Source organism: Danio rerio, chromosome 24 (genome assembly GCF_049306965.1).
Source record: "Danio rerio strain Tuebingen ecotype United States chromosome 24, GRCz12tu, whole genome shotgun sequence".
Lineage (NCBI taxonomy): Eukaryota > Metazoa > Chordata > Actinopteri > Cypriniformes > Danionidae > Danio > Danio rerio.
The window spans coordinates 7500216-7518684 of NC_133199.1; the positions used below are offsets into that span (position 1 = coordinate 7500216).

An 18469-nucleotide genomic window follows, 5' to 3' on the forward strand; every position below is an offset into this window, starting at 1 on the left:
AGTTTGGTACAGTACAGTAGAGTATAGTGATAGTTTCCACTGTCAGAAGTACCAAAATATTAAACCGTATACCACTGTTTGGGAACTTTTCATAAGGGTGAAGTTGTTCTCACTGCTGAATATTATTGGTTCACAGAAAATTGTCAATTGAACATGCAACAAGCCAGGAAAACGACAGCCAACGCAATCTCAAGGCAATTTGTAACTTTTAGTGGCTTATTCGTATTAATTTGTACAATCTACTTCAAACAATTTAGTACGATTTGCCCATCACCCAATGATGGTTGGGGTTAGGGGTGGGGTTGGGTGCCACGCCTCCTTTTTGAAATCGTATGACTGAACAAGTACAAATTCGTACGAATTAGCCACTAAACTAAACTACTTACGTTTCCTCGTGAGATCAGGCTGCGACAGCATAGCAAGCATCATTTTTTGAATATGCACAGAAGCATGATGCGGTTATATAACAAAAATTGTACATAGTAATGAACCATGATCGACTCAACCATGTATTTGGGAATGTAGACATGGTCAAGCTATAGATCTGTGGTGAAAAATCTTTCTAGAAATTGATTCTGTGATTTTCAAAATGTGTTCGTCTTCTCTCAATTTTGGGTTTAGTCTTCACCAACAGGTGGCACTTCATGCTTTACAAACCAAGGTTCAACGCTAAGGATTTTTTTCTACTGATCCAATCGGACCAGTGGTTCAGATTTTTACTTACCCTGCCAATATTTTCACTGGCCCCACCAAAAAAATATGTTTATAGCTATTTCTTAGCCACAAATAAAACAAAAACGTGTCAAAATGTTTGTAAATCTAGAATTTAAATATTTAAAAAATGTTAATAAATGTGTAATGAGCAAAATTCAAAGTGTTTTGAAATAAAAGATGGCTAAAGGCCGGCCAAACTGACAGCAAACTGTACATCACCTAATTTTTTTAGTCATGGTGTACGCTCGTATACGTCTGCTTTCAAGACGTTCGAAACAATGTTTTCCTTTAGCATTATCATTTGATGTTACCGCCATGTTGCCGTCTCTTCGCTGTACTAATAACATGCTCACAACATCCAATCAGATAAGAAGAACCAAGAAGGTAGCATTTGAAGGCTTGAAAGCACAAACCATTTCTCAATTCTAAAACTGTATTTGCACGCAATTGACAAATAGTCACAGGCAAATTAAACTTAAGTGACAAGGCAGCAGTGGCCCGATCGGGCCAGTAACGATCCTGTCTACTGTCCCGAGCATCTCACACGCTGGCCCCGGGCCATCGGGCAGTCCTTATTGTTGAGCCCTGCAAACAGCTGTACTCTGCTTGCATACAATGTCTTACAAATACCGCTTGAACGTCAAATTATTGTTAATAAAGTTATAAATGGTTTAAGCGAATTACAAAAGTGTTCATAGAGAATGGTTAACCTTGTGGCATCATAGTCAGATTCCATGACTAGCACCATCTGCTGTTAAAAGCGAACCTAGAGTGCCATCTGCTTTTAAAAATGAACCTAGAGCGCCATCTGCTGTTAATTTTACCTGGAGCGTCACCTGCTTTAAAAAACTATTCTAGAGTGCCATCAGCTGTTAACTAACCTAGAGTATCATCTGCAATTATAAACTAACCTAGAGCTCCATCTGCTTTTAAAAACTAACCTAGAGTGCCATCTTCTATTGAAAACTAGCCTAGAGCACCATCGGCTAATAAAAATTAACCTAGAGTGCTGTCTGCTGTTAAATTAACCTAAAATCCAACATTGAGCCAACATCTTAAGCCAACGTCATATTGATGTCAAATACTGACATTTATTCGTTAGTTATGGCAACCAAAATCCAACATCTGATAGACATCATAGTGGTAACGTCCACACAACGTCAAGCTCACACATCATTAGACGCTGATATTTGGTTGATTTTAGGTTAGGTTTTGACGTTAACCCAATTTTCATTTCCAAACAAAGTGCAACCTCCCTATGACATTAGGGTACAAGGTCAGTCTGATGTCATGTTGACATCCTGTGCCTGCTGGGTTGTGTGTCAAATAAGAGAAACATACAAAATGTGCACTACTATTGCACATGGATGAATAACATAAAAAGAGAAGACAAAAGCATTAAAGTATTTGGGTGAACTACTCCTTTAATAGGCCACCAAGTCAAACTATACTTCAAGCATAGCCACCAAATGATGCTGTGGGAGAAAGGACAGATTGAAGTTGTAACAGTGATTTTTACTCATGTGTTGAACATACAGTACATAAATAGTGTGCATTTGAAGGATAAAATCAATTTTACTCTCGACAAAAATAATTTAATATACATTTACCAATTATATTAGTTAAATACTTCATCTCCAATATGAATATAATGCTGCAAATTCAAAGTAATATTAACTGACTGCACCCAAATTCATTCACTTTAATACAAATATAAACTAATTCTGAATTAAATAAGCATATCTCATAGAAAAATCTATGTATGTACAATTCACTGACATTCTACTTTTTATTCAAGGCTGGTACGGGGAAAAAAGCTCAGGCACCTGCATGTACATGCATACAGATCACAGCAAACAAAAACTTTACAGCAAGGGTTTCCACTCTAGAGTCATTGTCCTGCAGAGTTTGGCTCCAAACTCACCAAACACACCTGCCTGGATGTTCCTAAGCTTTGCAGATTCCCACAGTGCTTTTTTTAGGACAATTATTTCTAAATTATTGGCTGAATTCACAGTGGACCTCATCAAGTGCACTCGTTGAGTCACAGAATACACTGCAATAACAGCATACACATTCAACGGCTACAAGATATATTCTGTGACTGTCGATCCAAAGTAATTTCACTTAAAGATCTTGTCCACAGCCAAAATTGCCACACACAAGGGTAACTTGCTCACTTCTGCTCAACTCTTCAAGTGGACTATAGACATTTCCCAAATGTCATCTTAAAACATTGCAGTCCACACTTGATTTACTATTGGTGCTTTAGTGCACTTGAGTCTTTGTGACTTACTTGACATGTGCAGGTGCATAGTCCATAAGATTGTAGGGGTGTCCAAGTCATCATTTAGGCTTTTAGAGTAATATTCATACTATAACCCCCTTTGCAATCGCTATATGCGCCCTAAATATGTCTGTTGAAGCCACAAAGAGGCAAAACTCCAATCGGAATTCTACAATTCTTACTTGATAAGTAAGCTCATACTGTTTAAGGAAACAGATTGCGGCAAATCATTTAAGTTTTGAAACAAAAGGGTTTGTGTACTGTAAACTATATGACTATAGCCCCTTTCACACTTACAGAACTTTCCGTAAAATTACCTTTTTTGAAAATACCGGTCAATTCGTTCTGGCAATTTTCCAAAAAGAGAAGTTGTAACATTACCGGTAATCTGCCAAAATGCTGCTCTATGTGACCGCAGGAGAAAACTTGCCTGAAAGAGCGCGTTCACGCTTAGAACGCACTGACATGTGAGACATGTACTCCAGCCAATCAGATCATTCAGATGCATCAACATCCCCACTGTTTATAAAAACAAAAGCCTTTGAATATTTTTCCAGACACATTTAGCAGCTAGATGTTAGACAGAAGACATTTGTATGTTCCTTCTTAATGCCAATTGTGTAAAAAGATCGATAAAATGCTTATGATTAACCACTGTTTGTTTACTTTCAAGCCCTGCTTCAGTTTATTGATGCTTGTGTACATTATGTACATTTCAACATGTGAAAGTGTTCCTCCATATATTTTCATTGAAGTTGTTTACAATGCTTATCCATCCACAAAATTTAGTACATAGTCAAATGTGTAAATGTTTAGCTGCGGTTTGCGCTTCTGCCTTTAGATGCCTTTGCAGCTGCATGAATGCTAAAGCTTTAAATAAAGTGAAACCATCAGCAAAAGCCAGATCACTTCTATGTTTATAAATACAAGCGCAGCTGTTTAGAGATAAATTCTGGTTAATGATGTCAGAATTTACCAGTATTTTGGAATGGATGTGTGAACGGTCTTTTTGGAAAAATTCCAGAACGTCCTTGCCTGTGTGAACAGGTCATTTTTGATTTTACTGTAGAGTTTACGGAAAATGTACTTATGTACCGGTGAAAGGAACTTATGACTAGAGTCATTTTAGATTTTAGAAGAAAATTTGCAACATAGGCTCATTCTGGAAATGTAGCCCTATATACATTTCTGGAGATCGCAGATTATGTAGCCAGAAGTACGTATGGCTGCATTTCTTCTTTAAAAGGAATGCTACGGGGCAGTTTGACACCATCGCTTTTGGTGGACGGCTTTCCCGCTGTTACCAGTGTGTCCAGTGGCCCGCCATGTATGTCAGAGGATTTGAGACACAGGGCAGACCGTGACGACAGGGTTCAAGTTTGGCAAAGAATGGTTCCAAAAAGGCGAGTAAGACAAAAACAGAAGCCAAAAAGTAAATAACAGGGTGAGAATGTGGTGAAATCTGAAAATGTGGTAAAAATCAGACGAGGGCTTTTCTTTTTATAGATTGCTTTTTAAAACTGTCAATCGGTGCTTTTGAAAACACTATTGGTTGGGTTTAGGGACTGAGGTGGGTGGGTCAGTCCATCGGTCAATCAATCAGTCAGTCAGTAAGCCGACAGCAGCCTCTGGTGGATTTACGCAAGAACAGCAGGCGCGAACAGCACCCGGGAGAGAATTTTGAGATCTCACAAAGCGTACGAAAAAAAAAAAAACTGCAAAAAAAAAATAAATGTAAAAAACATAGCTCCTGGGATGTATTCGTCGCTCTGCAGAACTGTATACAGTGGTTTGATTTTCAGAATGAGCCTGGGTTGAATATTTCAGATGGCACTTAGAGGCAGGGGTGTCGCTGGCCAGTATGGGCTCTATTGAAACATTTTTAATAGGACGAAAGTGAAGACCGAAGGGGGCGGTGTCACGGTTGAAAATGAGGGGGGGGAATATTTTGGTGGGCTCCTAATACTATCTCTGGGGGCCCCAAAATGGTGTAGGCCCTAAGAATCGTCCTCACTTTCCCCCCTAGCTTAGAGGTTTTTGCATGTGGCTTTATGGAAAAGAACAGCTTAGACCTCTGCTATGCATCTCCTATTATAGATCTGTGTATTATAGCACAAACAGATAAATACTGCATCTAAACAGCATGATGACTGAATACTAATTTTGGGTGGATCCATTCTTTTATACTACAAACAAAACACTGAATGTGTTGCAAAGTAAACAGTCCCCACTGTATGGCTTGGCTTGAACAGACTGCAGTCAATGTGCAATTCACGAATTCCTCTTCTACGCTGCATTTGGAATATTGAACATCAGCACTCGCTATCAAAGCACAAGCCTCAAGTCTCCCGATCCAATCCACATAATACCCTTGTGCCTGGCTTTGACATTTTCACTGATAAACAAAAAGCTTTGTTCTTTCTATTCTAAGCTTGTCAAAGACTGAATTATTCCTTTTCAAAGAGGAGTGGCAATCAAAGCTTAATACAGGGAGGTGATAAATCGATTGAATTGATATCTAGGCTTACAAGGGGGTGCAAGACCAGAACTAGGACATGATGCCAAAGACAGGGTTGTGGCGACAGATTCTAGGTCCGTATTCCTCGTAGTCCTTCTTAGTATGGCAGACTTGGAAGAATTCAGGCTAAATACGAAAAATGAATTAGTGATTCAGCATTCAGAGTAAATAGACAGAAAAATAATGTAATATATATGAACATTACCGTAGAAGCCAACATAGATCCGCCAAACCACACTGCGTATCGCTGCATGTGATGGGATATAACCTGCACTTCCATGGGCTTGGGCTGGAAAGAAAATCAGAAGCATTCAAAAGATCAGAAAAATAAAATAAAAACAGCAAGTAGCAATTTTTTTCTTTTCTTTGGACACAAGGGACATCTTAATAAGTGTCATTTAATCTCCTGTAATAAGCAAACATATACTGTATACAGTTGAAGTCAGAATTATTAGCCCCCTTTTGATTTTATTTATTTATTTTTTATATTTCCCAAATGATGTTTAACAGAGCAAGGAATTTTTCACAGTATGTCTGATAATATTTTTTCTTCTAGAGAAAGTCTTATTTGTTTTATTTTGGCTAGATTAAAAGCAGTTATTAATTTTTAAAAAATCATTTTTGGGACAAAATTATTAGCCTCTTTAAGCTAATTTTTTTTCAGTAATCTACAGAACAAACCATCGTTATACAATAACTTGCCTAATTTCCCTAACCTGCCTAGTTCACCTTATTAACCTAGTTAAGCCTTTAAATGTCACTTTAAGCTGTAAAGAAGTGTCTTAAAAAATATCAAGTAAAATATTATTTATTGTCTGCATGTCAAAGATAAAATAAATCAGTTATTAGAAATAAGTTTTTAAAACTATTATGCTTAGAAATGTGCTGAAACAATTTTTCCTCCATTAAACAGAAATTGGTGAAAAAAATAAACAGGGGCACTAATAATTTAGGGGGGCTAATAATTTTGACTTCAACTGTATTTGTAAGTGAATGTTTGTGTGATTGTCAGCTAATAGATTTAGTAAGATAAGTAATTTGATAAGTTGTTTTTTTTGCAATGAACCTCTATGTGCTTATGTTAATTATGTTTCAATACATATCTATGTATTTAGTGGTAGTGATACTACTTGTAAATACTTTAGCGCATAATTTAAGCAGGCACCAACATGAAAAAGTTTTGTAATTAAAATTTATTCTTTTAATAAATAATATACATTTGTAAGACTTTTTAAATTAAACCCAATAGTTTAGATTATAGTGACTTCCTAAAACACAAGCAAATAAAATATCCACATTTAGTGACAGTGAATGAGTCAAGAGGTGTCATTTTACCCACGTAGCCATGACAGCACAGTAGCATTATTACAAGCAGAATTTACTATAAAAATCTCGTCACCCTTTTTTTGAGCAGACTTGTTTATACTGTGAGCTTGTGAGATTCATGCATGTATAATTATGGGTTTAAAAAAGAAATATCCAGAGCGCAATATTGAGCTATTTTGAACTTTGATAGTAGCTCATACATATATATTTACACTGTAAAACCCCCAAAAAGTTAAGGTAACTCAAACAATTTAAGGAAATCAATTGCAAAAAACCATTTAAGTTCAAAAACTAATCCTAATGAGTACTGTGAACTCAATTTATTACAGCACACACTGTAAAAAATGCAGGGTTCCACACAAATCATTCATGTTGTTCCAACACAAATCAATTAAGTTAACTTAACACTTTTAACAAATTTATGTGGATTGAACATAAAAAAGTTAAGTTGTCCTAATGAAATCTCAAGAATTGTGTTGTTTCAGCTCATTTTAAAGTAAAAAATATATATTTTTTAAGTGCAGTAAAACTCAAATGAAGAGAACTCAACCAACTGAGTACTGCAAAACCTAATAAGTGAAGGCAACTTGAACCTTTTGAGGAAATCGATTGCTACAAACAATTTAAGTTAAAAAAACTAATCTATAAGAGTACTGTGAACTCACTCCATTTAGGTTGAAATAATGTGGTATTTAATGAACTCATTACCTTCAACACTGAGTTCAAAACTCTTTTTTTTTCAAATGAGTAGAATAAACTTTCAGTAAATTTTGATTTAACTACACTCATTTAATTTAATATAGTTGACTGTTGGGTTTTAGTGTTAGATAGATAACTTGTTTTTCACTTCCACATTTGAGTTTGCAGTGTTTTAATTAAGTTTTTTTTTTAAATCAAAATAATACATAGCGTAGCGCAACGCCTCAAAACGATAATAATAAAATGTATTTTAAATTAAAAAAATATATATTTTTGGGCTGCTTTCAAGACATTTAATGGAACTGAAATTTATAATGAAAATGCCATTTCGTTTTTTTGCAAAGGGAATAGACAAAATATATTTGCAGTGAACATTTTAACAATGTCATCGGCCGATATATTTAATATAAAGATTATACAAGAAAATCTAGCACATATTGTTGTGTCACTTTTGACCCACCCATGTGTTACTTTTGTCCCGACTGATGGGGTCAAAAATAACTGTGCCATTTATGTTTAAAGTAAAATTATTTAGAAGTTTTTCAACGTTTGTACAAAATACCACCTGATGTTGATAGACAGTTATGTGTTTATAAACCACAGTAAAAAATATTTGTTTATCTAAACCTAAAAGATTATCTTTAAAAAAAAAAAAACTTATGAAATGGTAATTTTGTCCCTGTTCTTACCCTACATTTTCAATGATACTTATGGCCCTATCATACACCCGGCGCAGTGTGGCGCAAGGCGTGACGCAGTAGTCTTTTGGTAGTTTCAGCTTGGCGCAAGAGTCGTTTTGAGGCATTGCACTACGCTGTTTAAATAGCAAATGCATTAGCGCTCATTTGTGCGCCCATAGGCGTTCTGGTCTAAAAAGGGAGGCGTTCTGAAGCGGACCGCTGGCGCGTTGTTATTTTGAGAAACTAAAATAGATTTTTCATTTGACCAAAACTAACCCGGTCTAAACTCCGGCGCAGAGTTGCGCCTCACTTACGCAATGCTTAATACGCACAAGAGAGCAATAGGCAAATATCTTTACATATGAAAAAATGTAAAATATTACAAAACATATTATTTTCTAGCCTACATAAATATGAAAAATCACTGCTTTTATGTCTTCTTCATCTCGGGAGGCTTTTTCAGTTCATTCATAACAATTTGCTTTTGTATAATGTGATTATTATTAGCAGTATTATTTATTATATCCATATGTATATTTGTTTTATTAAAAACAAGCTTAGATTTGCCCACCTGTCAGGTTTTAGACCATATGGGGCGCTGCATGTGTTTTAGGATATAACTCAGGTTTTTGAGCACACTTTGTTAATATTGTTCATTTATTCGTTTGCTGGAAATTAGAACTGAATTTAGAATTTTGAAACGAATATTTGCGCTTAACAAACAAAAGTATTTATTTATAGACTAACTGATGTCTGTGCGTAAAGGTTTCCCTATCCAAGTGCGAAAGTGAAAGTGATCCATTATCTTTCATTCTCACGCAGTAGATGCTCTGTTTAACAGTTTTCTGTTAAAAAACTGTTAACTGTTAACTGTTTGCTTGTGAAATGCTCATTTTTTCCACTTAGACTTACTTTGCGTCCTGTAAATAGCGAATGCGCTCTTGGCGCGACGCAGCTGACTCTTAAAGGGAATGGGAGATGAGACTCTAATTGGTTCATTCTTAAAACACACCTATAATTCATTAAGAAAATAAACTCAACCCTTTTAGACCATGCGCCGCGGCGCAAGGCAGATTTCCCGTTCTTAAATTAGCAAAAACGCGTCCTGACATTCCCTAAAAGCATTTGCGACCTGCGTTTTGCACTTTGCGCATGGACCGTTAAAATAGAGCCTTTAATGTACTTTGGGTTGAACAATAGTAATCTCACCTAGTTTGACAAAGTTTAGAAACGACCCTACAATTTGGTCATATGCACAAGGCAGCAGGCATTATAATGCCTTAAAGTGTTGCCTCTGCAGCCTGAACACCATATTTTAAAACAAGAGAAGTATTCAAAAAGCACTACAACACAATAAGAATGTGGGCATTAAGTGAGAAATTGTGAGACAGTAATGAGATCAGACCTTTATTCTGCCGCCGCTGAGCTCCTCACTCAGTCTGAGTCTGGCATCCACAACACGCTTCAGGTCCCTCTGCAGTCTGCGGCCAAAGTCCCGAAACATTGTGGAGCCCCCCGACAGGACTATGTTCTGAAGCACACATTATTTGGAAATATATTTTCATTATTAATCCAAAAGACTGCATGCAAGGATATAAATTATGAACAGAGTAATGCAAAAGGTTCTATAAACAAGTACAAATTAGCTTCGTTCTGAATGAACTCATTTTATGACAAGGACAAAGCATTATCCGCTGTATATGAAGGTGCAATACGTTTTGAATAAAAAATTAAATCCAAGACACTACAGATATTAAATCACTGAAATGAAAAGAAACATCCTTGGGTAATACAATTACTACTGTACAAGGAACACAATAGCAACACTAGTTATAATTCATATTCTGTCCATAAATAAATCTTCCATTCCGCAGAGTGTGTTTAATAAAAACAAACAAAAATAAATAAATAATTAAATCCAAATAATGATTTTTCCCACTTATACTGCTCAAAAAAACTACTCTTATATTTTGGCTAAGGCCAGCAGAGCTGCATGCTGGGAATACATGACCATGAGCTGACTGAGGTCAGCTTATAACAGGGAATCTGCAGGAGATTTGTGTTTCATTAAAGGGCTTAGAGTTCACTCTTTACTTGAACTTGAAGAGTTATTTTGGTAGCTGCCTTATTCCATCTTTAATGATGAGTTTTCAAAACCAGACTGTGGCAGACCCTTTCACTGAGCAAAAAACTTCTCATTTAAATTGAGGGCCAAATGTAGTTAAAGGGTTAATTCAACCAAAAGTTTTAATTATATCATTAATTACTCACCCTTATGCCTTTCCATTCCTCTGAAACCTTTAATTGTATTTGGAACACAAATTAAGATATTCTTGAAGAAATCCAAGAGCTCCCTCATCCTCTATATCAGAGTCTCCCATATTTTAGACCCATCTCCCGCCACCTTCCCGTTTTGTTATTTCTCCCAGAAAACTCATAATTTATTTTGTAATTTCTCAGCTGTGTTGTTCAGACACCTCACCCCCGACACAAAGCCACCCCAATTAATATTAATACAAGTATATATTAATACAAGTAATATTAATACAAGTTTTTGTGAGTATATTATTTCAACTAATATGAGCTGATGGCTTCAGCAAAAACATATAGCATTGATTAACAACAAGTGCTCACAAATGGTCTGTCTTTAAAGATTTATAGGTTATCATTAAAAATCAATTTCCATAAGGAGTTAATAAATGGAGTTCATTATCAGAACCAAAGCATTTCACTCTATTCATGCATGCAACCCCATGTCTAGATTTAGAATTGAACACTATTTAATGAGCAACAACAACAACAAATGTATTTGAAAGAGAGTAGTAAATTCACAAAATTCAGAAAACAGTAGGTTTAACATACTTGAATGACTTGATCTGAATCTCCAACAAAGAATGTCACAAAAGTGTAGTCGGATTAAACTGTAAAAATAAATTTGTTAAGGTAACTTAATTGAATTAAGTCAGTGAGTTTGTGCAATTTAATTAAGTCATTTGAACTTTATTGTATTGAGTGTTTATTCATCATTCATTCATTTTCCTTTGGGTTATTTACCAGGAGTCGCCACAGCAGAATAAACCTCCAACTATTCCAGAATATGGTTTACAAAAGCGGATGCCTTCCAGCTGCAACCCAGCACTGGGGAACACCCATACACTCAGTCACACACACATTTATACACTAAGGCCAATTTAGTTCATCCAATCCACATAGAACATGTCTTTGGACTGTGGGGGAAACCGGAACCCCCGGAGGAAACCCCCATGAACACGGGGAGAACATGTAAACTCCCTAAATATAATAATGTAAATATCCCTTAATTAGATTACTTGTCATTTACTTACAGTAGATCATTTAAATTGTTGACCTAACTAGATCTGTAATTTGAGTTAGCGTTTTACTATTAATTTTTTACTGAAACCTCTGTAAATCTTAAATAACACAACGGTAAAGTCTAAATCATGTTCCTTTGTTAACTGTGTTAAAAAAATACAGATAACGCTTATTTTTATATTTATTTTCTAGTCTGACAGAAAGCATGCTGGGAACTAGAAATCTGCACGATTAGGTTAATGCATTCAGTTTAAGTTCAGTCTAATACAAACAAATTTTGGGCTCTTTTTTAATGATCTAGGCACAAAGTCTAAAGCACATGGCGTGAAAGCATTAAGGGCGTGTCCACATTAAGGACTGGAAAATATGGTTTGTGCCCTGGCGTATAGTCTAACAGGGTTGTACTTATTTTCTTAATGAGTTATGGGTGTGTTTTGAGCATAATGTGCATTAAGCCAATCAGAGTCTCATCTCTCATTTCCTTTAAGAGTCAGTTGTATCACGCCAAGGCACACTTGCTATTTACATGGCAGAATTTGTACATGGAAAAACTGAACGCTTCACTAGCGAAAAAACAGATAAAGACCATCTGCAGCGGGAGGATAAAGAACAAGCCTCCTGCATTCAGCCTCTTTACTTTACTGTTACTCTTTACTCTTTTACTTTCGTGGACAATTTGTTTTAAAACTATTTCTAAATTCAGTTAAAATTTCCAGCAAACGAATGAATGAACAATAATAACGAAGTGAGGTCAGACTTATAACCAAATACACATCCTATTCTTATGCCCCATATGATCCAGAACCTGACAGGTGGACAAATATAAACTTGTTTTTATTAAAACAAATATAAATATTTATATAATAAATAATACTGCTAAAATATTGACATTGAACAAATGCTAATTGTTATGAATAAACTAAAAAAAGCACCCAGAGGTGAAGGCAGCATGGAGGTAGTGTTATATTTATATAGAAAATAATAATTTTTGTAACAATTTATTCCTTTCATTTTTTTCATATGAAAGGATGTTTGTGTATTGCTGTACATTCTGTGTGTATTATGCAATGTGTAAGCTTGGACCTGCATAGGCACTCACCTAACTCGCTTTGCTCTGGACTTTATACCAGCTTTTAGTTGGTCAATGACGCAGTCTATTTCAGTTTCTCAAAATAGCAACGCACCAGCAATGCACCTTAACACACCTCCTTTTTAAACCAGCACACCCATGAGTTCACAAAATGACGCAAATTGATTTGCTATTTAAACAACGTGGCGCAAAACGTGAAAATTAGAGTTGTGCTGGTCTGAAAATAGCAACAAATCGCATCAAACACGTCTTGCGCAATATTGCGTTGGGTGTATGAAAGATATGATCCCTTTGAGTTCACATAACTTGCTTCTATAAAGTTCAATGAACTTTCATTAAAACAAGTCAAAGGAACCCATTTTATTTAATTGATTCCACTGCTCAACTTTACACCCTACATAGACATATTCATATTACGTAGAACATGCTTTTTAGTCTAAAAATAATCCATTACTTGCTATTTTTATACAAACAAATAACAAAATCGGCTCTCCAGTTGGGACACGACACATTTTGTAGTCGTCAGGAGATCTTTTCATTGCATAGCCCGCTTAAACACTTCTTCAAAGCAAAAAAAAAATTTAAATAAAAACTAAACAAAACACTACCAATAAATAAACCTGCTCTCCACGCACAAATCTGACAGTCTTATATTTTAAACTGGCTCTACTAACTGTCAGTAAAGAAAAAGTAACTCAATAACAAAAAAGAAGAACTTTATTCTTTATTCTCAGAAATAAATCAGATAGTGGAATGTAATTTCTAGAGACGGCCCTAGAGGAACAGATTGCTGCACAGAGGCCTTTATTGTTGCTTAGCTTGCCTTCGCTACCAAGATAAAATAAAAGAAATCTAAAACAGCGTCAAAGCACTTCCCATTCAAAGTCCAACACTGTCGACAATGCAGCTTTTTTCTTGCAAATGATTAAGACTCATTTCAATGCGCTGTGTTGTACAGTTGATGTGCACTAATTATCAGTCTGTGAATAATTGAATTTGTCAAGACACTATTTATTCAGTCAGTCTGGCAGTTATGAAATACAAAAAATGCACACTGAGGTAATTTCACAGTGGTTCAGTCCTATTTACAAGGATTGGTTTGAGCTCTCACATGTGTTCACAGTGTTGAGTAGCTGTGATCTCACTGGGTAAAGACTGACCCCTGCTGGAATAATGCTTAAAAAAAAACAGTTCTCACTATAAATCGTCTATGATCATCATGTGCTGCTGAAAAGAGATTTTCTACTTCTATTTGGACGTATAATAGAGTTTGTAATACAGCCTTTATGACTATTGAGTTTATGTCAGAGCTATGCACACTGCAAACATTGCTTTTTTTAAAGAGTTTTTGTCTTGATTCTAGTACAAATATCTTACAATTCCTAAATCAAGAAGGATTTTCAAGACAAGTAAAAGCGTATCGTATTTCAAAGAAGGGCTGCACAATATTGGACATTTGGATATTTAGCTTTTACAGTATACAATTTCAACAGATGACTTGAAAACTGCTATTTGGAAAGAATTTATTAAATTAGATTGATTGGGATGATTCTGTAGGGAAGTTAATCATGCAAGAAATATAACAAACAAAGCATAGATAAATACAAAAGAGCAAAGAGAGAAGTTTCATAATAGTAGTGTTTTATTGTTTTCGGGGCAGTCAAATAGTATTCAAACTACAGAATTTAAGTAATCAATGTAATATAACGCTGCAAAAAGTCTTTACCTTATAAATAATTTGATAAAAGTATTCTTTTTTTAAGGAACACTATATGTTCTTGAACGCTTTGAACTCTGTCGGGCCTTAAAATGTGCAAATGATAAACTTTTACTCCATTATAGTTAAACTGCAAAAACTTCACAATTCACATGTGTTCTGAACTGTTTCTCCTGATCAACTATTATCATAACTCAACATTGAATATCCTGTGACATGACTATTGCAGCATACCTTATTTCAGAGCAAAAACAAGATTATTATGCTTACCAGTTTTTTGTGGAATCGTACACTGCAAAAAAAAGATTGGTCCCACTTTATATTAAGTGGCCTTAACTAATATGTACTTACATAGGATTTAATAGTTTATTACAATGTTCTTATTGTGTAAATACATGTATTTACTGTGTACTTATGCTTGAGTAAATACATGTATGCAATTACATCTGTAATTAACTTCTGTAATTACATTTGTGAATACACTGTTGACCATCCCTTACACCTTAACCCACCCTTAAACCTACCCATGCCACCAAACCTGTCCATAACCCAACCTCTATTCCAACTCAAAAGCACCACAAGTGTTCTCAAATACATTATAAACACAGTAAGTACATTGTATTTATTTTTTGATGTAAGTACATAGTAGTTAAGGACACTTAATATAAAGTGGGACCAATGTTTCTTTTCAAGAATATAAATCTTTTTGATAACTGTTTTGATTTTTCTTTTTTAAAGAAATACAAAAGGAATAACAACTATACAAAATGAAAACCCAACTCAAGCTTCAATAGCACAGAAATAATGCACAATTGGCATAATCTAGTTACCGAATAAATAAAATAAAAACAAGATAAACAGATCAATATAACACGCTTACAAGGAAGATTAAAAAGCTGACGCCGAATGAAAAGCAACATGCCACCTATTCATAGTCTTAGCGAGGGATCAGAAATCTTCTTTAACTGCCCTCTTTAAAAGTAAGAGGTATTATTTGCATGCCAATTGACCACATGAGATCCCAATGTGTCTCCAAATGGATCATACACTGCAAAAATGCTTTTTTAACGAGATTTTTTGTCTTGTTTCTAGTCCAAATATCTAAAAGTTCTTATATCAAGAAGCATTTTTTAGACAAGCAAAACATATTGTCTTTTTTTAAAGAAATATGACAAAATGAATTGAGTTTTTCCTCAAATCAAGCTAAATAATCTGCCAATGGGGTAAGCAAAATAATCTTATCACAAATCGAAAAACAAGATTATTTTGCTTACCCCATTGGCAGATTATTTAGCTTGATTTGAGGAAATATTATTCATTTTGGCATATTATTTCTTAAAACAAAACAATATGTTTTGCTTGTCTAGAAAATGCTTCGGGCGAGGCAGTGGCGCAGTAGTGCTGTCGCCTCACAGCAAGAAGGTCGCTGGGTCACTGGTTCGAACCTCGGCTTAGTTGGCTTTTCTGTGGGAGTTTGCATGTTCTCCTTGCCTTCGCGTGGGTTTCCTCCGGGTGCTCGGGTTTCCCCCACAGTCCAAAGACATGCAATACAGGTGAATTGGGTAGGCTATACACTACAGATATTGTCTGTAGTGTATGAGAGTGTGTTTGAATGTGTGTGTGGATGTTTCCAAGAGATGGGTTGCCGCTGGAAGGGCATCAGCTGCAAAAAGACTTGCTGGAGAAGTTGGCGGTTCATTCCGCTGTGGCGACCCCAGATTAATAATAAAGGGACTAAGCCGACAAGAAAATGAATGAATGAGAAAATCCTTCTTGATTTAAGAATTTGTAAATATTTGGACTAGAAACAAGACAAAAAATCTTGGTAAGAAAAGCATTTTTTGCAGTGTACAGGGTGTTAAAATGAAGACATCAGAATAAAAGATTACTATAAGAAAGGATAAGAAAAGGATACTGAGATATACTGTATGCAAATTTTTTTTTTGTGTTAAAAACACAAAAAAAACTAATGACATGCACTAATCTAGTGTGGGAGGGGGTTACTGTAAAAAGGGCTTTTCCCAATTGCTTCAATATCTTAAATGGAAATGTTTTGATCCCCTTCTACAAAAAAAAAAAGGTTTTATTCATACATTTTTAAAAACAGAACTCACTTTGGAATACTTTTACAGAATCAAGATGAAGTTACATTCAAGAAGCTGCATGTGACTTCTACAGATGCGGCAAAAAAGGCTCTGCACATTAAAACAATAACTTCCTTCTTTATCATTTAACAACCACAGCATTAGCACACTGTAAAGAAAGTCAAGACAGCAGAGGCTTTTATGTTGCTTTTACTTATTAAAGGTTTCAACTACATGTTTTAAGTTTAACTGTATATTTTACTCAGTTTGATTAAAATAAGTTGAGGTGACTAAAAAAAGTTTAGATATAAATCCTGCTTGCTTCCTGATCTGACAATTTAACTGAAAAAAAAAAAAAAATACAGGATGTGCCTACAGATTTGAGTTATAAACTTTGTTGACCACAAAAGCTTGAGAGCTGAACTTCAGCCAAAATACAAAAGCCAAAGTTTCAGAGTTTTTATCAAGAGAACTAGACTGATGCAAACTTTCAACTTGCCTGATCACTGTAGCGCTCTATTGCATAATATTGGTATTCTACCTTGTATAGCGGTCTTCTGACATCTATAGGGCAGTTCTGAATCACTTCATCCACAACATCTGAGATGGGCTGCATGAAGTCTGGGTTGGCAAACTGCAAAGTAAAAAGACCTTTTACTACACACTTTTCAAAAGGTCATTCTGGGTATACATGCTGAATAATTCAAAGAGTGTGGTGTTTTTACCTCGGGGTGAAAAAATATCTCTGGTCCCAGAAAACGCTCGTATCCGACATCTATTTGAAATTCATTTTTGCTGATAGCATTGATCCCCTTGTATTTTTTAATCCATTTTCCAGGGTCCATGTCATATTTGGTGAATTCCTTCACGATGTCTGGACAGATGTAGCAATATCTTTCCTGAAGATGGCAACAAAACAACACAGTGTAATGCATAAATACATGAAATCAACAATAAGTGCACTGCATACAGTATAAATATGATACAGCAAGAGTCGTACTACAAATTCTTTATTTTTTAATCTATGGGCTTGCTTAAACAATCTATCACTCTGAAAACTGCTTTGAAGTTATTCAGATGATTAAAAAAAAAAAAACATTGTACACAGTCTGCAGGCTATTAGCCTGTACAGTTAAAGCCAGAATTATTAGCCCTCCTGAATTATTAGCCACCCTGTACATTTTCCCATAAATTCTGTAATGGAAAGAAGATCAAAACACATTTCTAAGCTTTAATAACTCATTTCTAAAAGCTGATATTCTAATACTAATATACAGCTTAAAGTGCAATTTAAAGGCTTAACTAGGTTAATTAGGTAAGTAGGTAGGCGGACTGGCCATCTGGCAATTCTGGCAAATGCCAGAAGGGCCGGACCATTTTTTAAATGTGGGCCGGTGTGCTATTTTTTAAATGACGTTTTTTTTTTATTTTTTATATGTATTGTTTTTACATGCAGGCAGCTTTTATCTCTTGCAAGATGTGAATATTGTGATGATGATGATAGTAATAATAATAATAATAAATGTTAAGTATTGGCCCAATCGGAAATGGCCGACTGGTTTCGAGATGGGCAGACCCAAACAGAGGTTACATTGACGTAATCAAAATCTGGCAAGAATGTCAAACAAACAGTAAGTGCAACACAAGCTAATTGTCAGAGATGGATAGCTAAAAAAAGAAAAGGCGGTGTCGAAAAGCCCAGAGAAAGCCAAAAAATGCTCTAAAATCAGACGCTGCCAAATGCATAACATTAAATGAAATAGTCTCGAAAGGACACTGTCGACAGCACGCAGGTCAATGGTTCGACCCTCGGCTGGGTCAGTTGGTGTTTCTGTGTGGAGTTTGCATGTTTGCATGGGTTTCCTCCCGGTTTCCCTCACAAGTCCAAACACATGTGATATAGGTGAATTGGGTAGGCCTAATTGTCCGTAGTGCATGTATGTGAATGTGTGTGTATAGGGGTTTCCCAATGATGGGTTGCAGCTTGGAGGACATCCGCTGCGTAAAATGTGGTACTCCTT

At 35.5% G+C, this 18469-nt stretch overlaps 1 protein-coding gene across 4 annotated transcripts in view; it reads right to left on the bottom strand.

The window, feature by feature from the left end:
* Window positions 1-2120: 2120 nt before the first annotated feature.
* actr3b (actin related protein 3B) overlaps window positions 2121-18469 on the bottom strand; it is a 30679-nt gene continuing 14330 nt past the window's right edge. For 3 of the 4 annotated variants that reach the window (XM_005162481.6, XM_009297226.5, XM_021470094.3), the window contains 5 exons: window positions 17174-17347; window positions 16990-17082; window positions 9630-9755; window positions 5725-5808; window positions 2121-5645 (listed from right to left, as the gene is read on the bottom strand). In XM_005162481.6, coding sequence (XP_005162538.1) covers window positions 5550-5645; window positions 5725-5808; window positions 9630-9755; window positions 16990-17082; window positions 17174-17347 — 573 coding nt within the window. In that variant the 3' untranslated portion in view covers window positions 2121-5549. 4 annotated transcript variants of the gene reach the window in all.